The sequence below is a fragment of the Ursus americanus genome, chromosome 5 (assembly GCF_024610735.1).
Source record: "Ursus americanus isolate L20-20 chromosome 5, mUrsAme1.1.p, whole genome shotgun sequence".
Taxonomy (NCBI): domain Eukaryota; kingdom Metazoa; phylum Chordata; class Mammalia; order Carnivora; family Ursidae; genus Ursus; species Ursus americanus.
The window spans coordinates 47,725,654-47,748,136 of record NC_142131.1 but is presented as its reverse complement, the minus strand read 5'-3'; the positions used below and the strand labels follow the sequence as shown (position 1 = coordinate 47,748,136).

Below are 22,483 nucleotides of genomic sequence, written 5' to 3'. Positions count from 1 at the left end.
CTGTCTTGACTCATATTTTGGGTTTGTTCACAGAAAATATACTGCATTTCTAAGTCCTAGGGAGTTTTAACTGGCAGCCAACACATTTTGGGCTGTGTTGTGATTTTGAAGATATGCTTCTCTTTAAAATACATGAAGGCGGAAAAAAAGAAAGGCTCCTTGATCAGTGGTTAACAGGAATATCTGAGCTGGACAAACCATGGTTCCCTTTTAATGCAGCTCCAGTGACCAAAGTCCCTTTCAAAAGCCCTGGGGAACTGGTCTGTCCTGGAGAAGGAATGAGTTCCCCCAAGGTGTGTCCCCTTGGTCTACCGGAGCCCAGAAGACACACAAGGCAGCATTCCTTAGGGTCTGCTGCACAAGTCAGTAGTTTGGGTTTACTCAGTGCTGGGGCTTCTCCCACCGGAGGCTTCCAGGCTCCCACATTCTGCAAGCTCTTTGGTATTTCATAGAACCTAACATGAAATGGATATTTGGGTACTGTCCAATCAACTTAGACTTTTCAATTTTTACTGAACATCTTCAGATTTGCTGTCCTTCATTCAAGCCTTTTTTTCAGTTTTAGGTCGTTTTCGGCCCCGAGATACACCTTGATATCCTGGACTGTGGGACAGGAAGTTAGCCCCAGATGACCTAGCCAGGTCCCTGGCTATCTCGGAGATTTTTGGCCTGCAACTGAGAGAAGGAAAATGATGACAATGACCATGATTGCTATGGGGATTACACAATAGGGAAATCAAGGAGCACACAAAGAACAAATACAACACCAAACATGCTCCCCTCTGGAGTCAGGGATAGCTCTGGTGGCCGCTCTTGTTAGAAGAGCAACAAGTACCCTTAGTGGACGCCACAGAAACAAATCGCCCCTTCCTGGAGCTAGTGGGTATCTGTCTCTGTCGTTCCTCTGAGCATGGGGCTCCATTCTCTCTGCATGGATAGCACAGCAAATCCTGCTTCGGAGGCAGGCAAGAAGAGCTCTTTAAAATGGTTTTGCACTGCTAACCAACCTCAGTCACTTCTTTCTCTCTGGCCCAATTCTTGCATGGAAAATTGAGGTAATGATTTATATGCCGTAAGCAGTTCTGACAGGTGCACTCTGTCTTGGCTTCCTCCTGCCCCGGGACTAATCAGAAGCTTATCTTTTCCTTTGTGTAATAGGGAGCTGTCAGGTTCTATGACCCTCCAAACAATTCAATCACTCATGGGAGGATTCACCTTGGACGGAGGACGCCTTCACATTGGAGAAGGTCCGTGGAGGCCATGCCCTGACATGTATCAAAACAGTGGCAGGCGAGGGGCTGGAGGGCAACATGGCCACCCTGACAAGATGCCATTGGCTTCCTCCATTTAAACCCTTCGTATCTGCCAGTAACTTCCCGGCTTATGCAGACAGCTTTTCTACCGTGGTGTATATCCTGTCTTGGGTACAGAACATTTAGCTATCCGAGCAAAGAAGGGCTGTTTCCAAAAATGACCAGTGCAGAGAAGAAATGGCTTGCACTGCTCTTGGAAGGAAAGAACAGATTCCTTAGCAAGGTCTGTGATGCCCAGCATGGTCTGGCCATGACCCGCCTGCCTTGTCACCTGTCCCTGGTGGTCACCACATATTTCCTTGTGCTCAGCATTCCGGCCACTCTGGCTTTTGTCCCATCCCCTGCTCACCTGTGCAACCTCCCACCTCATGGCCCTTGCCCACAGCATCTCCTCTGCCTGGAATGTTCTTCCCACCTCTCTCCTCACCTACCTCCTGCCTCAGTTCAATTAGTAGTTGCTCAGGAACTTATTCTCTGCTTTCCCCAAATGGATCAAATCCTCCTGTCTGTTCTCCTGTGCACCGTCCACCTGTCTTCTGCAGCCCCCACCTGGTGTCAGTTTCACATCGGGGGGGGGGCATTTGATTCGTGCCCTTTCCAACCAAAAGAGTCTGTAAGATCCATGAGGGCAGGAACTGGGTCATTCATGCTCACTGCTTCCATTCCAGGGCCTGTCGCAGGGCCGGGCTTACAGCAGGAACTCAAGAAATACTTGTAGAATTAGTGAGATCTGGGTGGTGCCTCTGTTCTGAATTGATTTGACCATCACGTTGGACAAAGGCACATTTAATCAGGACTGACGTGACAGTCAGCTGCGGGCTCAGGTGCAGGGATGACTTTATTGTGGGAAAGAACAATGGTGACCAAATATGGCTGTCTTTTGTCACTTCTGTCTCAATACCTAACCTCACAACTCCTGAACTCGTTGATAATCTTACGTTCCCCCACTGCCCTCACCCCCCAACCTGAATGCTTTTTTCAGATACTCTTAGAATTTGGAGAGCAACTGATTTTTTTTTTTTTTAATCAAGCTCTCACATGTTTCTAAACATCTGCTTGTTTGCTACTGCAATGGGATAACTGGATGAAGTTTGCTCCCCTTTTGTCTAGAGTTTTGGCATTTAAACAATGTCCTTATTTAATTCAATTTAGAGTTGCAGAACTCTAAACCTCGAAATAATGAGAGGCAGTGGGATCACAGAGGAGAGAAGCAAATGCTGAGGAGCTCGGGCAGGGCTGAAATGCACAAGAGGACTGACCGTAGCATCAGGCACAGACACATCACGTCAGGGTCACTGCGCTTTCAAACAAAAGCACGTAACCACCCAGTTTCCCACTGACTGTCAGCCCCATGAGGGCACCCGTGTCTATCTGGGACTGCAGAGGTGGAACCTTTCTTTTATAAATGTAGGTTAGAGAGATGCTAAGCTACACAAAAGGAAACATTTGTGAACAGGGATGGTTTCTAGATTGGTTAACGCAGCGTTCCTACTTTAAGAGGTCTCTGACAGTGGGATAATACCCCCAATGGCTCAGATGGTTGAAAACCATGGCTTTTGGGAGGCTAGCTACCATGGTGGCTACGAGGGGGGAGTCTACTACCAGAGAGCCAGGACGACGTCTGGTTCTGCCACTGGCTAGTGAGCAACCTTGCACAAACTGCTTTCTCCATGTGGAGCAATGTCCTCATCTGAAATGGCAGCAATAGTTTTTTGTTTTAAAGATTTTATTTATTTTTGGAGAAAGAAAGAGGGAGAGGGAGCACATGTGAGAGCGAGTGTGGGGAGAAGCAGAGGGGGAGTGAGAATTCTAACTAGACTCTGTGCGGTGCACAGAGCCTGACCCAGGGCTTGATCTCATAACCCTGAGAAACAAGACCTTAGTGGAAACCAAGTGGGTCGCTTAACAGACTGCGCCACCCAGGCGTCCCTGGCGACAACAGTTTTAAGCTCACGGAGTTAAGGTGAAGCTTAAGGGGAAGCACGCAAGGTGCCTGGTGCTGTACCAGGCACTACTAAGTGCTCAGTTAATGTTCATGAACTTCAAAGTGAAGAATCTGTCCCCATCAACGTGATTCTGTGACGGCAAGGCTGGAGGAGCAGAGTGAAAATGCTGCCAGGCGAGCTGCTCCCTCCCTGACCCAACTCCTTCCGCCTGCATTTCCCCAAGTGAGGTCTATGGATGTGCTGCTTGAAATAACAGACCCACAAGCTGTTTGTTAATGGTCGATGGTAAGATAAGGAGCTTCAGACAGAATCAATGCATGACTTCCCTCACCCTCTTGCTATGGAAAATAAAAGTATCAGCTGAACAAGGCAGTGGCTTAGTGATGCACCAATTCATATTCTGGTACCTTATCTGCAGACTGGCACCGGGCCAAAGACCGCATTTTGAGGAGACTGTCCTAGAGAAAAGTGATCCCATGAGCCCAGCAAAGGGCATTTCACGGTCAGCTAAGTTTGGTGGAAAATATCGCATGTCATCTATCTTTCTTGGAGTTTGATACCCTTTATCAGTATATTAAAGGTCCCGAGAAACCCTGAAGTGCATAAATTTGTTCAAATGTGTTTAAGTAAGGGTTTCCCCATATAGTCTTGAGCAGGAGACATTTGCGAGAGTGAATGTGTGTGTGTGTTTTTATCACTGCCTTCAACATTTTTCTGGCAAAGGACAGGAGCCCAACTGATCATCTGATCACAACAAATTACAAGGGTGTGACCCATTCTCCTCTGCTCAAGCAAATACAAATTAACACCTTTAGGGAGAAAGTTCTTTTCTTTCCAGCTCAATCATTCTAAGGAATCCAAAGAATTAAATATTTTTTTTTCTGTTGATAACAATCTCCTTTAACATGGGAGTACCCCTATAAAATGCCTTCCTCCAACCAGTTCCTTTGCACCAAGGGAAAAAAAAGGGGATCTTCTTGTACATTAACGGGTAGGGAAATATTTAAAATCTTTTTCTCAGGTAAAGATGGGTATTTAAAATGCTACATCAATGTATTGGGTAAAGCCTGGTTTGCAATGTACAAGGATCACAGTGATCTTATCTTCTACTGAGCTTGATTCTAAACACATCTGTGTTCATTATCTTCTACAAAAACCTTATGTATAATGAACAGGAGCCCTAGAATTTCTTGTGTGGCTTCAAATCAGTTCTTTGCACGAGCTGGTAGCAGAAGGGATCTAGGCATGTATTTCTATCTCTGGTTCAGTAAGTCTAACTGACAGACAAATACGAATCTGTTCTAGGCTTTGTGAACATTCTAAGGTTTCTTGGCCGTGCATGCCCACACACATGGTGTCACACATGGTGAAGTGGGTGTCACTTCAGGGGCTGGGACTCACACCTCTCTCCCTGCAGCAACAGTGAGCTCACATTTCAGAGCCAGGACCTGGTCCGGGGACAATATCTTTCTCATCACATTCATAATTCAGGTAACTCTACCTTAAAAAGTCCAAAAATGGAGGCACTTTTCTCTTTGAATCATCCCGTTGGGCCTGGATTTTTCACTTACTGTAAAAAGATACAGAGAGTTCGTGAAAGGAAAAGAGGGGTGAAACCATACTGATCACTTCTCTTTTGAGAAAAATCCACCTGGGTCGGTGGGAATTAGGTTTGACACAGTGACAAGATCCTTGCTTGCAGAGCCTGAGAAAGGCCAGCAGCCTGCCTGGCCCAGCCAACCTTACCACACCTCTGAAACCCACACGAGTCAATGACCGATGTCAGGAAGAGAACAGATCATAGTCTAGAATACGGTCCTGCCTCATGACCAGGGAATCTCAAGATAAAATGCAGCAGAGGCCATGGAAACATCAAGATTTTCTTCACTAACATGATTCTTTTCTTTTTCTAATATTAGTGGGCTTCTCAGCTTCCTACTGCCATTAAGTGTACATATGGGGAGTGGTATTTACCAGGTCCTACCACATTCAAGAAGCCATGGTAGCCTTCCAAAGGAGGCAGGAGCAAGAGACAAAGAGAACCTGATCTTAAACCAGGTATAGGATTCTGCTTCTATTTACATTTATGTGGGATCTGATTACTACACTGTACAGGCAGCAGAACAAAGGTAGCTTGCAGATGAAAGAAAATATTTTATTGTCCGTGGATACACTCTGAATCTGAGGCAGCTTTGGAGAGTCAGTACAAACACGCATTCAAAATCAGGCACAATGGATTGCTGGTCCCCAGACGTCACACTGCTTTGAACCTTTACAATTATATTCATCAGACTTTCCTGAAACTCTTGGTGTCCAGGTGACAGAGAAGAGGGGAGGAGAGAGGAGAAAGGGAATTCTGATCAGCCACTGTTCACAAGGCATCATGATACATACTGTTGGCATATTACTCTATTTTATTAGCACGACCGCTGTGGGAAGAATGTATGGTGATTTCCATCTTACAGATGATGACTGACACGTGGCCAGAGTCCTAGTCCCTTTCCTGGAGACCGACAGTATGGTGTTAAGATCAGAAACTCCAGAGTCAATGAGAACGTGGTTAAAAATGTGACTGCCACATAGCAGCTCTAGCCTGTGGGTAAGTCATTTCAGCTCTGAAGTAAAGTTCCTCATCTGTAAAATGGGGATGACAAGAGTACACACGCACCCCACAGGACTGCGAAAGATGGTGTTTGTAACGTGCCCAGCAGAAAGCCTGGCACACAGTATATGTCTAATGAATGTCTGCAATAGTGTTAGCTCTTAGAGCACACTGGCCATCAGGTGGTGGGCTGCCCGAATCCATAAGGAGTAGGATGGGAAAAGAACTTGAGTTTGAAACGACAGAACCACTCACACACAACCTAACCTTGATGGCTCGCAGAAGCTTTCTCCAAATCACATCACTCAGTATAGCGCCACCTTTGTTTTGATAATAAGGTTGCCCTCAGATTTTTCTATATAGAACCCTGAGTTAGGAGGAAAGAAGGAGGCAAAGAAAGAACTTAACAAAATCAGAGAACCTTCGCCTTGGAGCGGACCTTTCAGGTCATCATCGTGCCAATGGCCCTGAAGCCCAGGTGGTGTTCAGGACTGTGTGGGACAGAACTGAGAGGCACAGGAAGAGCCCTTGGCTCTGCTCCTGCTCACTCCGAGTCAGCGAGCTGGGCAGGATTCAAGCCGTTCCCAGAGTCTGATCATCAGCCGGGTTGGGTAAACCATGACCTAGTTCCATGTATCCTTTCTGCTCCACCTTCCCCCAAAACAACGTGGAGAACTCACCTGTGCCCAAGGCACTAGCAGCTTCTACAGTTTCTTGACAGGTTGTCCTCTAGTTCCTGCTGACTTAGAGTGTGGTTTACATTGAATATTCAGATGAATAAACCAGATATTCGATTTTGATATGAGAGGAAGGAGAGTAAAAACATGAATTCAAGTCCAAACACTACCACTTACCAGCTGTGTGACCTCAGGCACATTGCTTAAACCCTCTTACTTCTGGTCCCACATCTCTAAAATGAGGTTTATCTCAGTCCTTCCATAAAAGCTTTATCGCAAAGATTAAATCAGCCAATATATGTACAATGTCCCTAGAACACAGCAAATCCTCAATAAATGTTGGCTGCTCTTATTATTATTCCAACAGAATTAGTTCCTTTGCCTAACACTGAACACAACTAACACTGTCTCACCGAACATTAGCCACAGAGCAGGACAGAGACATCCCGGACCCTCACCCCCAAGAGGTGAAACACATCAAAATGCAGAGGCTTGTCGGGGAGGGTCATGCCTAAGGTTCCTGTGGAGTGCCTTCCGATCCCATAACCAAAACCCCATGACACAGACAGATACAATCAGATAATGATGGCAATCAATAATGATAACAGAAATTATTATTTATTTTCATAAACACAGACTATGTGCGTCCCGCTGAGTTACACATATCACATGCCAGCATTCTCTTGAGGGGCAGTCAATCAACGGGAAATCTCAATATCCACCCGCCGAGGCAGGAGCGGGAGGGATGGAGCGAAGGTTGAGAAATTACCCACACCAGAGTGACACATTCACAAAGTTAATCTAATCCAGGGGGCCATCCGGGTGCCATTGCAAGCCTGTGAATATGGAACAGGCTTGATTGATTTTTCACTGCAGTAGCTAAACACTTTGTTGTTTTTTGCAACAAATACAAGGAAAGGAAAGATGAAACTGTAAAAGGATTGGATATTAAGTCCCCGGCACAGCAATAAATCACAAAATGAAATCTAGAAAAATTAAAAATGGGTAGGAGAAGGCTATATCTGTGTCCTAAGAGGCCTCGGGTATCAAAGCATAAAAGCCAAAATTAAAACCCGGGCAGGGCTGGCCGATCCCGACACACCCAGTAATCTGCCCTGAAGCTGGCCTGGGGTTCCCTATCCTCCACGGGCACCACAGAGGCAGCAAGAAAGCATAAGGTTGTGTCTAGACAGAAAGTATCTGCCTCTCAGAGCCTCAGTTTCCCCCTTTTATAATGGGGATAATTACGTCCATACCATTAGAAAGAGGAAAATATCAATTCATGTCCTACTAGCCTCCCAGGATCCGTGGGAGCATCAGATAAGATCCCCAGCGTGAAAGATCATCTATCCTTCAAGATGCATCTTGGAAACTCCTTCCTAGTCCTGCACCTCCTTCCCTTCTGTTCTTCCTCTGATATGGCAGACGTCTGTGCTGGTCTTGGGACACTTATCCTATCCAGTGTTTCTCAATGGTGGCCCAGGGACCGCATGCACCAAAATCAACTGGGGGTTTTCCCGGAGGGGTCATGTCAAAGATGTCACTGGGTGCAACTCAGACCTTCTACGCCAGAATCCCTAGCGAGAAGGGGCTGTTCTCGACAGAGCATCCCAGGTGCCCATGAGGTACCCTGAGGTTTAAGAACATCTGCTTCCATTAATTTCTTCTTGCAGGCACTTGCATCTTGTTCCCTCCTACCTCTTGACGAAAGGGAGTGCTTTTCACTCATCTGTGGGAGATCCACTTGGCAGTACAAACCTAGCCCAGTGCCTGACACACAGGAGGCACTCACTAAATAGGATAGAAATACATTTAAAAGTTCTCCGTGTCAGAGGCTATCACCCTTGCCGTTGTCTCAATCAGGGGCCACACAATACATCGTCCTGTGTAATGGTAAAGGGCAGGACCTCTGGGATCAGACAGACCTGGGCTCCATTCTGGGCTTTGTCATTTATTATTTGTGGGGCCTTAAGCCAGTAGTTACCTCCCTGAGCCTCTGTTTACACATCCCGTAAAACAGGCATGATGCCCAAGTCACATGATTGCGATGAAGAAAGAACTGTAAAACCTACATTACACACTGCTGTGCCCTAGGAGAGGCTGAACACATGGAGTTGCTTAACTTAACCCCCTGGTCTGTGTGATCAGGTCTTTAGAAAACAGATCAGGTAGTTAGACTAGCTGTTTCACGGAAAGGATCACTTTTCAGGAAAAGAGCTAGTCTGTTTCATCAACCTTACTAACCCCATGGCCTGTGAGCAATAAGCCCCAAGACGACCCCTTCTGAGTTCAGAGCTGGCAAACGATCATGCTGACGGGCCATGGTGTCTCAGGTGGCAGCGAGGGGGGTATCCAAACAGTCACTGATGACATTTGCAAACATCAGGGTCACTCAACGTGGAAAAATGTTAGTGTAGAACGTCACGTGAGTGTGTCCTGAGGCTGAGAGGAAGACAGAGGCAGTCAGCAGCAGAAGGCTCGTATATAAAACAGGTCATGTCATCTTTCTAAAAACCAGTGCATCTACTCTGTGCCTGGCCTGTGACAGAAAAGCCGTTGCAGCCCTCACTCCTTGCTCCTCCTGCTCTCACCAAAGTCAAGCTCATGCATTAAGAAAGCTCTGCCGAAGAATTTCCAGGAACAAAGACTGAAATTCCCTTGCTCTCTGATCATGAATTCGTGTCTCCTTAGAAGCAGAAGCTATAAGGAATCATAATGAAAACTTGGGGGCAGGGAGACTAGGCCTGCATCCCAGTTCCGCCATTTGCGAGCCATGAGATCTTGGTTAAAATCCCTGCCCTCACTAAGACTCTGTTTCCACTTCTGCGTAATGCATTCATTTGACAAATACATGACCTACTAGGTGCTGTGCGTTCTTCTAGGTACTGGGGCTACGGGAGGAAACCCAGCATGGCTCCTGCTTTCTTGGAGGCTACGTTTAAGTGGAGGTGGAGGGGCAGCAGAAAATGGACAGATGATAGCTCGGGTAAGGATACAAGCTAGCAAAAAAGGGGCAGGGTAAGGCCACCGAAAGTGAAGGGGAAGATCTGAGGGTGTGAGTTTCCCTAGGGAATACTAGGAGAGCTTCTCTGAGGAAGGCAGGCTTTGGATGATCCAGAGAAGTAAGAGAACGTACCTGGCAGAGTTACTGTTAGAACTACATAAGGATATGAAATCCAGCGTCTGGCATAGAGTAAGCACCTAATAAACATGGCTGCTGCTGCTATTATTATTATTATTTATATTAGCTGTAAGGAATATCTAGGTAAAATCCATTAGAAAACTGGAACTCATTACAGCCCCTTCATTTCTGGGGGCGGTAATGGCAAGTCACAGCGTGGGAGATCACACCTTCTGAAATCTACATTTATAACGTTAAAAAACAAATTCCAATCTGGCCTAGGTTCCCAGGGCACTGGCAGCCAACCATAATGAGGCAAATAATAACTCCAGGCTCCTCCTGCAGGGAGAAATATGCTAAGTGTGATTTCTCACCACCCAGCTCCCATCCTAGGCTGATGAAGTTACTAGAACTATGAGTTTCTGTTTCTTAGAAAGGGCTCAAGGGCCGCTTACATCTTGGTATTGGGAGGCTGGGCAGGAAGGCCAGGGGAATCTTGCTAAGTGGAACTACAGAAGACCTTGGGGTCATTGATCCTGCACGTTGAGGTCAGGGATCTGAAAACCCTCCGTGTATGAATGTGGGGGTAAGAGAGAAAGTAGAGAGGGCGGGGAGAGAGAGAGGCACCCTGATCTGGAAATAATAATGGCACTAATTAGTAAGACAGCCATTTCCAATCCTCCAATGTACATGTCCAAGGGTAAGAGCCATAGCTCTTGGTTTTTAGTCCCAGCTCTGGAATCACCAGTTGGCAGGCACTGGGCAAGTTATTACTCTCTCTGAGTCTGCACCAGGTTTAAGGGCTCAGGTCCCACAGCAAAGGAGATCACGATTTGATTCTTAGTCCTACATGATCCTGGGCATATTACTTAACCTCTCTGAGCCTCATCTGTGCAACGGGTATTTAACAGCAAACTGTACCTCAGGTGGTAGGTAAGGCAGATACAGCGTGCAGCATGGTGCATGGGATATAATAAATGCTCAATAAATACTAGACACCAGCATTTGCACTGGCCTCCCCACTGGCTGTTCTGAAGATGAATCAAGGGATTAGGTAAAAAAAAAAAAGACTTGGGGATATGAATGGCACTTTACAGCTATAAGGTGTTATTATTAAATTATCATTACGATGATTGCTTTGAATGCTATATACTGAGCAGGCAATATGGTTTTCATAGAAGTGCTTCTCATAGCCTCTCTGGGTAATGAGTGACTGGATTTAAAAGGCTATCGCTTCCATGAAAAAAGAAAAAAAAAATCCACATTCTTGCTTTGAAAAGCTGAGCCTCCTAGCACTGAAACAGAACAGGTTCATTACTCAGGGAGGATTAATTAGCTGTCGGGTATTATTAAATGTTCTCACTCTCAAGATCCACACAGAACTGGAAACTATGAGAAGTGAGCAAGGGGTAATGGTAAGACGGGGGGCAGGGGGCGGGGGGCGGGAAGCCACAAATGCTGGCAATGCAAATTTCCAGAGAGGAGCATGTTAGTAAATTACAGTCTGATTAATATCATGTCAGCTCCTTCTCTGTTTGGAGTCATTGTACTGAATCTGTGGTCTTCAGGGTTGCTTGTTTTTTGTTTTTGTTTTTCCTTCTTCTACCACTGGGATCAAAACGGAAAGGAGGCTGGCCTTTGCAGCACTGTCATCCAAAGAATGCCGCAGTGTGGTTGATTACCTTGAAACACAGGATATTTGAAAGCCTAGGAAAGTAGATGGGGTGAAATAAAAAAATACGGGTATTTACAATATTATAGCAAATGTGTTTCTCAAGTTGATGTAGTAACTATTGAAATGATTGAAAAGTAGCAGAGGCTCATAAAAAGTGATAGCTCGAGGGAGCCTTAGAGATGATCAAATCCAGTGACCACAGACCCACCAGGGGCCTGTGTTAAACATGCAGATTTCGCTGGATCTCCTCCATCGGCTGAAGGGAATCACTGGGGCTGGATCCTGGGAATCTGCATGTGGACCTCGCCCCGTGGATGCAAACGCACAGACTATTCAGTCCTCTGTGTGGCAGCTCGGAAACTAAGCTTGGAGAGAAGAAATGTGATCTGCTGGCCCAGGGTCACACAGCTGGTTAAGACAGGAGCAAGGACCACAATGGGGGTTTTCTCACTTGTAGCCACAACTTCCTTCCATGTTTGATGGGTACCAAGTCCACTTCAGCACCTCTGCTCTAATGGAAACATACACAGAGGCCTTCTCTTCATCACGGGGGCAACATCCCTGAGCGGCCAACCACAGACGTATGAAATCCCATAGGATGCCAGGGACACCAAGAATTCATGGTGGGCACTACAGACGGCATCTGAGAAAGTCCGCCCACAGAGCAAACAAGGACAAGGTGACATCTGGGCAGAAGGTCATGGTGTGAATTTCCCAGTGGCACCTAAACCATGTGTTTTTCCCATGGGATTGCAAAGTTCCAAGGGTCCCGAGACCGTCTTAACCCTTTTGGAGAGCTGGCAGATGGCCTACCACTCACTAGGTGTCAGTGAATGGCTTGTAGACTGAGTATAACAGTATAAAAAGTACACGAAAAGGAAAAGAATGTGAACTTTCTCGTATCAGTAGGGAGTAATAACAGCTATGATAATGATCATGATGAAGATAATATCAAACCAACAGCAGGGAACAAACATTAACGAGTGCTTTCTGTGAGTGAGACACTACAAGGCTAAGCACTTCCTCACACACAAACTAGCACGGCTTCCTCACAAAGATCCCAGGAAGCAGTGAATCCTTGTAATGATGCGTGTGGGACGTGGGAGGCACAAGGACTTTAATTAATATGTCCAAGGTCCCCAGGTGGAAAGCAATGGAGCCACAATGCTAACCTGGGACCGACTAACGCGATGTCCGTACTCTTTACTACTCGCCCTCGGGTCTGCCGAACCTCACAGACCTTAGAGCATCGGCCCAGCCTGATACGGAAGACGCGCATGGCAGCTCTTCCGGCTGAAGGCATAGGCTGACAAGAGGAAGCAGAGCCGTCAAAGCTCATTGGCTCAGAAGCAGCGCAACCGAAGACCAAGTACCTGTGAGGACTGGGTAAACACCTGACAGCCTAGCCCTGTGGCCAGCAATGAGCCCGTGTTCGCAAAGCACCTGCTGGGGGCATCGGGTGTGGGGTGGCTCAGTCAGTTGAGTGTCCGACTCTTGGTTTCAACTTAGGTCATGACCTCAGGGTCATGAGACCGAGCCTGCATTGGGATCGGCACTTAGCGGGGAATGTGCTTGAGATTCTCCCCCTCTCCCTCTGCATTTCCCCCTGCTAGCGCGCGCTCTCTCTCTCAAATAAATAAAATCTTTAAAACCAAGCACCTGCTGAATAAAGAGAGGAACAAATGAATTCATGAACAAATAAACAAGCGAGCTCATCAGGCCCACGCTCATCATTCAATTCCCGTATCTGCTTCTAAACCTACAGTGACAACCTCTTTTCCCCACAGGCACTGCCCGGTGTCCCTTCTCAGTTTCTGGTCTTCAGTAGAGCAGCTGGTATCTGAAAGCACGTATTTGACACAGTTTTGGAAGTCCCTTGGGGCTAGGACTGGTCTCAACACGTGTCCGCTTTACCACTCGTTAAACACATCCAAAACTAAACTCACCGCCGAGTCCTGAACCACTTTAACCTGTATCCAGAGAGCCTTCTCTTAAAAGTTTCCTTTTAGAAATCCATTTTTAACACCACTTTCCTAAGAGACCTTTCCTGGTCTCCCAGAGCCAAATATAATTTCTTCCTCCTTTGATCAAACTGTAACACGCTGACACCCCCTGCATTGACCTCACTCTATTTAGTGCCATAAGCATTTTTATAGACCTACAAAATCTTTTCTTTACCAGACTGTGCATTTCTAGAAGGCGGGGAGGGAGCAACTCAGACTAAGAGCAGACATCACGTATTGAGGACCGGCCACGGAAGGAAGGCTTTCCACCCCCAGCACATTTTTAGCCAAGTATGAAGTTCAGTGTTTTACGCTGAGCAAGTATTAGGTTCACTGTCTTACAGACAGAGAAACTAAAAGTAACTCGTATGACCAAAGTTCAAAAGGATTAAATGACCATGTGAGATTCTGATGAGGGGCAGAATTCAAACTCAGGCCCATTAGGTTCACAAGTTCCTGTTCTGAATCACAAGATCCCAATTAGCCACGTGGGTAGTCCCATCTCCTGCACCTTGAGGACAAAAGACGCTCAGAACATTTTCGATAATGGGAACAGACAGAGGCTGGGGCTATAGGAAGACATGGTGGTGGCCGCATGGGCCAGTCCTAGGGGAACAAAGCAACGACACGCGTTTGCGGTGGTCAGAGCTCAGACCCATCCCGCTCCTCCCTCTGCACATCTCGGCTTCATATCCTTCACTCACACACGAGAGCTGCAACCTGGAGCAGTACCCAGCCTGCGGCCGCACCGACAAGCCCTTCCTCGCCCCGGTGGCCAGGAGAAGTGAAAGACAGGGGCCAAAGCTGCCCCCAGGCTCACCCTCAAGGTTGTGATGGTGGCAGGATCCCGGAGCCGGCCCTCCTCATCTTTCAGATTGTAACCTTCTGGCCTCTTATCACGCTCGCTGACTTTCCACAGCTTCACAGTTTTATCTGTGGAAGGCAACCAGAGGACATCAAAAGTACAGTGAAAACCAGTTGTCAAGGAGTATGGTGTGTGGGGGTGGGGCGGGGGGGAGCAGGGGAAGGTGGAGGTGAGGATGGAAAGGAACTGCTGTTCACGTCAAGGATTTGGGGCATAAATCTTACGTCATCTGGAGGCAGAGCTCATGCTTCAAAACAAAACCATATATTGTGGCCAGACCAATGGTTTTCCTGACAGTGGCCTATGAAATCCAGAGCTTATATATTATTTCAGTTCATTCAATAAAAATATTTATGGAACAGTGAATAAGAGCAGTCACATATACAGAATTAGCTGTGTCACCATGCTATCAGCACTTGTCATGAGAAATTTATTTAATGCGCACCATAACCCTGAGAGGTAGGTATCCCTATTTCAGTGTCCCACCCCAGCAAGCACGGTCCTGTGACCTGGAAGGCCCTGAATGACCCGTACTTCCTCACCCTTTCTGGTCTCACCTTCTGCCCCCTGTGCCCCATGCTCCAGCCACGGGGCTTCTGTACTGCCCCCCCCACCCTGGGACACGTTATCTCCACTCCTGCCATGGGCGTCCCACTAGCTGTGCCTTTTGCTGGAAAGCCCTTGACCCTCTTATTCACGTGACATATTCCTTCACTTTGCTCTGTCTGTGCCCACCTCCAGAGGGGCCTTTCCCATCCAACCTGCATCAAAATGTCCTCCCCATTCTCTCGCCTGCTCCTCCGGCTTCAGTGTTTCCTCTCACCACTCCTCACTATGGGACAATGTCTTTGTTACGTCTCCCTCACAAGAACATGCACTCGCTGGAGGCAGGGAGTCTGTCTTGCCCAGCACTACACATCTGGCACCGACAACAGTGCCTGGGGCACAGCGGGTGTTCTGTAACCATCAGGTGCATGAACGAACGACTCCCATCTATACAGTGCACCTTGCTGCCAATACTCAGAGATATAAAATGGTAAGAACATTCACCCAAACACTCCTTTGCCCTTGCAGTCTCCTTGGAATCCCCAGCTGGAAACTTTCTCCCCTGTGTACTGTTCCAGCACTTTACATCACTGGCTGATACCTGTCGTTCTCCATGGCAATAAAGCAGGGCAAGATCTCCAATGTGTACAGGGGTGAGGCAGGCCGGGGGAACGAGTGAGAGCGTCTGAGGGCTCTGGGAGGCAGGAGATGGCATGCCCCACCTGCAGGCTTTCGATCCCATTTCTTAAGGAAACATGTTTGGGCCAATCAGATCATATGTGTGGGCCACGTGCCTTTGCAGGCTTTCCTGCATGGGTCCTGCATTATTTGTATTCGCTCTAGCTTTTCTCGTGGAAGGCAGGGGCTCAAATACCATCTTCCTCTGTATCTTCCTCTGTGCCTGCACGGGGTAGGCTTGGGAACCAGACAAGCTTGGGCCACACCCTTACTCCCACTCCAGCCAGCCACGTGGCCCAAGGACAGGGGTTCCCAGGTAGTAGGTGCCTAGTTTCTTCAAGTGACAAAAGGGAGCATCCGATTTATCAGGAGAAAGAGTACAGAATGCCCAGCTCAATGGGAACTTCAGAGAAACAACAAATGACTTTTTAGTGTAAGTATGTCCCCAGTACTTAAACCTTACAAATAAAGGCACTTAACTTCTCTGTGCCTTGGTTTCCTTATTTGTCAATTGGGGCTAACACTGCCTTCCCCACGGGGCTCTCGGGAGGTTGAAATGGAATACTGTACAGACACTGTTGAACACAGGGGTGGCCTGCTAACAATGGTTGACAAAGGGCGGCTGTTACTAGAATTTGCAAAGGGGGCAACTGTTCTCTGATAATAACATGTTGCTCTGACAGCGATAGGTTCACCCGCGGTGATGTCAGCACATCCCATTTCCTCTGTAATACTGTGGGGAGAATAGCTGCCCCTCTCCCAGCCTCTAGTAGGGTTCCCTTTCTCCTTCACCCCCTCATCTCCCTTCTCCATGTCTCCTTGGCCTAAGGCCTGGCCCTCAGAGGTCTGAAATGCACCCCATCCTGAAGTGGGCTTTCAGCAACCCTTTGGCTACTTTAATAGGTCAGTGCCTCTGTCTTCTATTATCTGGGGACAACCCCAGCTGGTCACGTGCGCTGGCAGACCCAGCCGGGCTGCTTAGTGTAAGATGTGTGCGCCCCTACTGGCTTGTACTGGGACAGAAGGCAAGGAAGCCATTCCCAGACACTGAGTTGAATTCTGCACTTCCTACCTATACGCCAACAGTCCTCTGCTCCTACCCTCTCCGGACACCCTCCTGCTGCATGCACTGCATTGTAGGGTGAGAAAACGAAGCAGAGGCCCTGTCTTATACAGTCCCTGGATGAGGGACGGCTCAGCTGTGACTCAGAACAACACAAATCAGTGACGTTTAACACCAAATATTTTCTATTGCTTGGCTGTGGAATATATCCTGTACCATTCGAAGGCAATGCTCCTCTTCTATTTTTATTATGTAGCAATACCTTGCTACACAGGGAGATCGAGAAACCACAGGTGGAACATAAAGAGTGAGAATCAACTATAATCCCTCTAGTCAGGGACAATCCTTGTTAACATTTTGCAGACATACTTGCAGTATTTCTACTCTGCATTTTTTGGGGAGTGGCGTGCAAACCTATAGTATCACTGCATATACCATTTTGTATTTTCTCATTTTATTTCCTTCTTTTACTACACAAGTGGTAAATATAATTGCAAAAAATGAAAATGAACCAGAAAGTAAAAACAAACAACAAAAAACATTTCCCTCAATTCCACTAGACAAAGAAAACTACTAGGAAAGTTTTGTATACATCCTTTCATTATATTTGTGTGTGCAATTATATTACTTTTTAATACGTGTAATATACTATGCATAGTTTATAATATGCTTTTTTCCTAACCATATCTACCCATACTAACATCTACCCCTATAAATATATAATTTATAATAAGAATTTGTTAATAATTAAAGGTCAAATAATGGGAGATTTATTAATATATTATAGGAAACTCATACAAGGGCATGCTATGCAGTCATTGAAATGTGATGATATTTTAGAAGGATATTTAACAACTAGGAAGATACTCCTGTTGTTAAGTGTTATATTATTAAGTAAAAAAAATCTTGTTGCAGAACAGCTTACAGAATAATCCCGTTTTCGTTAAGAAGCAAAAAGATTTATCTGTTTATCCATGTCTCTGCTTTTTTCTTTAAAAGCCATTAATACCAGTTCTCTCCGGGTGTAAACACTGTGTTATTTTCATTTTGCTTCCCTGTTTTTTTCTAATTTTTTTTTATGATGAGCACATACTACTTTCATGGCATGTAAAAAAAAAAAAAAATCAAGTACACCTTTCCCTCTCATCATAAGAATTAAGGCAGAAGTAGAAAGCTAGGTAAAGCAACGTGTTTTCACCTGGCAAGTAATTTCAAAGTCTAGATTCACAATGGAATGTTGGTTTTATTTTTCATGAAAAATGATAAAGTTGAAAATATATGCTAGCAGAACATAAAAACTGCACCCAATTGTAATGAGATAAGCACTTTTTTTTTTTTTTTTTAAAGATAATTGATGGCGAATTCAATCCAATTCCCCATGGCTGGGTTGCCTGGAGTCATTCTCGACTTTATTATCACACAATTTTTCTTGACTTAGTATCTTGAAGCTTTGTGGATAAAAAAGTCTAAGGAACATGTGGCTGTTACTATGAGTAATGACTTTTTCTTTTTTCTGGCTGGCTCTCTGAGTAGTTTATCATTACTTGTGGCAGCTTTTGAACACAATCTTATCATCTATCTTCATTTTCTCTTTTGTACAGTAATTCCAATTGTCTTTCATTAATTTTTGCATGTTAACCTATTTGGCTTAAGGGGAATTCTCAACCTCAATATTAGTACAAAAAAGAAAATTGCTTAAGAACATGGGGATTTTTCTTCTAAGAATCATTTTGAGATGCTGTTGGCATATGAAATAGGATCCCAAATGGGAAGATAATATCCTTGTTAATCAAAAAACTATTTAAAAACTCAATTAACAGAACATTATGCTATATAATTAATCTTCATTGCATTTCAATGATTTCCATCCCATCCCCCCCACAAAGCAGTTAATAAGTCTTTGGATTTCATAGCAATAATCAATAGGGTAAATTTTGCAATATAAAGTAAGCTAGCCATAGCAGATAATCAGACACTTTTCCTCTGCCTGAAATAATTAAGTCAACATCATCAGAAGTCTCTTTTATTCTAAAGGGTTGGAAAGGCAGAGCCTTTAAGTAAAACTTCACCAGCAAAAAAAAGGAAGAAGAAGAAACATTCATGTAGTCTGGCTTTCAAGAAATGAGGGCTGAAAAAAGTAAAGCGAACAATACACAGAGTTCTGAGAAAGAATTAAATTACTGAAAATCTGCAAAAACAGATGAGTGGAGATCTGGTCATGTTGAGATAAGCCATGCTTGAATAGCCCCAAACTGGCTATTTCAGAAGCGCCAGTGTTTAGATTTGTACACTGGCTTTATAATCAAGGGAGATTGGATTCATATGTGTTAACCCCCCCCCCTTTTTAGAAGGGTAAAATACAATTCATTGTAAAAACTTAGAAAGGAAAAAATGATAAAAGGAGCAAATCTACAAGACACTCAACATGCACAACCCAAAATTAATCATAGTAAATCTTGCGCTGTGTTTCCTGTCTTCAAAACACTAATATATGTCTGATCATATTACATACATGTGAGCAAGACCTTGTCAGTGTTGGGGATAGGGAAAAAGCAAATTCCTGGCTTCTTGACTTGTATTTTAATGTATATTCCTCCTAGGCAGATTCACACATAGGATGAAATGAAGCGCTCTCCGGCTTCTTTGCCTGATAGAGGGTTTTCAATTTTTATACACTAATCCTCTTAATTGTTACGCTATTCAATTAGCACCCTTTAGTATATGATTTTATTCTGAATTGTTCTGAGCATAGATGGCTTCTTTCAGCAAGGGTATTATGAATCTTAAGGGTAGGTCATTCCACTGTATAAAGGTTTACCAAATTAATACAGAATTTGGCTTTCTATTCAACCCCCTACGTCCTCTCTCTCTGACCTATTTCTATCAACTCCCCTTAAACAACAAACGGTATAGGAAGAGTATGGAGGGGCAGAGAGAGAAAGAAATCGCTTCTTGGTCTATTCTTTGGTAGGTACCCCCTCTCTTCTTGACCTGTGCTCCTGGACGAGAACTTGTTGTTGTAAGAGAGACAGAGCCATCTACTTTACAAACCCCCAAATATACTCAGGGATTAATAATTTCTATTCAGTATGCCAAACTCATAGGGATGGCACATTGAGTTTTCTGAAATGGGTTCCCAGAGTAACACCTAGTGAATCTTAAGAAAGGAAATCAGATTCTAAAAACACCTGGAAATCATCTGCATTATCAAAAATATGGATAACGGGTCTCGTGTAATTCGGTCATAAATCTGTTATTTTTAAAAAGGGTAAGTGCTCTGTACTGAGGGCCTACCCTGGGCCAAGCACTCTGGTAGACATCTTGCAAATACAGTTTGGAAGATTTTCAACAGCTGGCAAGGTAAAAAGAAAAACTGAGCCCAAGAGAGATTGAAATAGAGTTTGCTGATTGTGTCGCTTCAAATACCAAATGGGCAAAGTCACCTGCACGTACCATTAGTAGACAGAAGGAAGTAGGCTGCGTTCTGCTGAGGGAGCCATCTTATTTTATTGATTTTTTCTTCTATTTCTAAACTCTTCAGGTAATCGAACTCGGGTTCATGGCTCTGGAATGTGCTGTAAACATTGTATTCACCCCTACGATGAACCTGATTTTTACTCTGTGAGAAAGGAAAAAAACACACACAAAAGATGAAATCACATAAGCCAACTGCAAATTCACCAATTCCTTCTTTTTTGGGGCAGAGTCATTGGGGTGGGATGGGCAGGCCACGTCAGTGTAGAATGAGGGCAGAATCGTGGCAACAAGTTTATCTTAGCTTACTGCCTCCCCAACATTTGATCACGTACCCCTGTTGGTCAATACTGGGACTTCCAATATACAAGTAATTATTTATAAATTATATGCATGAACTTCTGTACTAATACATGGTGTACATAACATACACATAGAAATAGATACTAAAATAGGACAATTTAAAAATACATATAAACAGAAATTCTAATCTTTTCTTCCTACATCCTAATGGATGTTTCAGACACCTTTAGGAGTAAGACATCTCACATCGATGCCCACACTGATGTCTATTAATCCCTCACAAAGACTCCAAAGCTATGGGATCTGCACATTTTGCTGGCCTTTTAAAGTCTCACCAGACCCTCAGAGAACGTCTGAGAGGTCAGCAGTGCCGGGAAATGGACAGAAGAGGCTCAGAGGTATTAAAATGACCTCTCCAAGTTCACACAGCTTATACACAGCAGATTTGGGCATCAGATCCCTCCCTCCCCCCATTTTCTTCTGGCACAAATGACAAAACAGATATGAGCACAGAGATGCTGGGGGAGACCCTGGGAGGACTGTCAGACTCTACACCCCCCCTTCCCCCCAGCTCCATCTCTCACAGTGGGAACAGTAGGACCTACATAAAGGATGTGAGAACGAAACTTAAAGGAAAGGATCTGCAGCAGGGGGCAAGGGTAAGAAGAAGGGTGGAGAGGACAAAGCAGGTGTTAAAGAAAGAGGAGAAGGGAAAACAGAAAAGGGAGTTTTTATTTTAGGTGTTTTAGGACCTTATTACCAAGAGCTTCCAGATTCAGGCTTTGGAAAACTGTGATCACATATTCCAATTCAGGTCTTACTGAACATGTGTCGTAGAGGCTCGACTCTGAAGAAAAGGCTCAATGAAAAGAAACATCTTTCTGGATGGATATTGAACATTCAAACCAAGTCTCCACTGACTCAATCTGATGGGTGACGGTGTTGGTGGCCGGTGTTGAGCATATGTGTGAGGGTCCTATGAGCAAAGTCTCCAGGAACGTGGCTCCCGAGAGGTCACTCACACAAGATGGAAGCCAGCCTGACCTAGATGTTGTCACCCGGCTTTGTTTCTCAGGCTTTGGGTTCATTCCTACCTGAAGCAGCACCCCAAAGTGGAACATCCACCGTGTGCTCCTCTCCTCGATGTCTATTTTTTATTGAACGAACCACCCTCCTTTGGAAAACGTGTCCCCCTTCCTCCTCCTACTGACTCAGGCTTCCCCAACATGTCCGGCAAAGGAAACAGGTGAAACCTATAAATAGCTAACGATGATGATGACGACGGGCAACATGCTGCCTTGGGTAACTGATGTTAAATAGTGGCTTCTTTATCATCACTATGGGCCTAATTGGATTTTCTTTTAAAATGGAAGGAGATTTGAAAATCAGTTTTAAAAGGACTTGAAAAGCAGGACTGATATCCTGCTTACTACGGAGACAGCCAGTCCACCTTAACAATAAATTTATAAGAGTGCTGATTTGCTACCATCCAAATCAGACTGTCAAGTGTGTGCAGTATGTGCCAGACCAATTAGCACCAGGCAGCTCTGGAAAAGCAGGAAAAATTCCAGGTCACGAAGAGCTATTAGTTCCTACTTGCCAACCACATTTTTGTGTTTCCAGGGCCAATGGAATAGGCCGGGTGCCTGATTTAATGCTGAACACTTGAATTTATACAGAACCCCGAGGGATCATGATGCCTTTATAGAAATTAATTGCAAATAATGTGCAATTACCAAATATATCACCTCTAAATGAGGCTTTCCTTTTTTTGAGGGGAGGGGGAACATAAATGGCTTTGAGGCATGAAGCAGGCTTTCAATTGCTAGGGAAGTCTCTTGTGAAACCTTCCTCCTGCACTGGGCGCCCCCCACCCCCCTTGCACTGGGCTTGGTGAATCTCCCAGGCAGGCGGTAACAGATGGGAGAGGTCCTAGAACACACATGGGCCTCCTGGAAGCTCCAGGACCATGCCAGGGGAGGCCAAGGAAATCAGATTGGGCCGTAATTCTGTTCTGACAAAACAGAGGCAGACATCAAAAAACTCAATTTATATGAAAAAGCGACACAGTTTCTAGTGGAACCCAAGTCTCAGGCGGAAACGGGCTTTTTGAGATTCAATTCGCTGGAAGTTGGAACTCCTATCAGAATGCGCACAGCCCTGAGCTCCAGGGGCCCGTGCAGCACCTACAGTAAAGCGCCGGCCGCATGCATTTCT

The 22,483-nt window shown here is 45.3% G+C and overlaps 1 protein-coding gene across 4 annotated transcripts in view; it reads right to left on the bottom strand.

Moving 5' to 3' along the window:
• Positions 1–22,483, bottom strand: part of PPP2R2B (protein phosphatase 2 regulatory subunit Bbeta) — a 633,944-nt gene that overhangs the window by 78,130 nt on the left and 533,331 nt on the right. For all 4 annotated transcript variants that reach the window (XM_087862155.1, XM_087862156.1, XM_045794355.2 and 1 more), the window contains 2 exons: positions 19,943–20,108; positions 14,158–14,270 (listed from right to left, as the gene is read on the bottom strand). In XM_087862155.1, the coding sequence (XP_087718281.1) occupies positions 14,158–14,270; positions 19,943–20,108 (279 nt within the window). The remainder of the gene's footprint in view (positions 1–14,157; positions 14,271–19,942; positions 20,109–22,483) is intronic.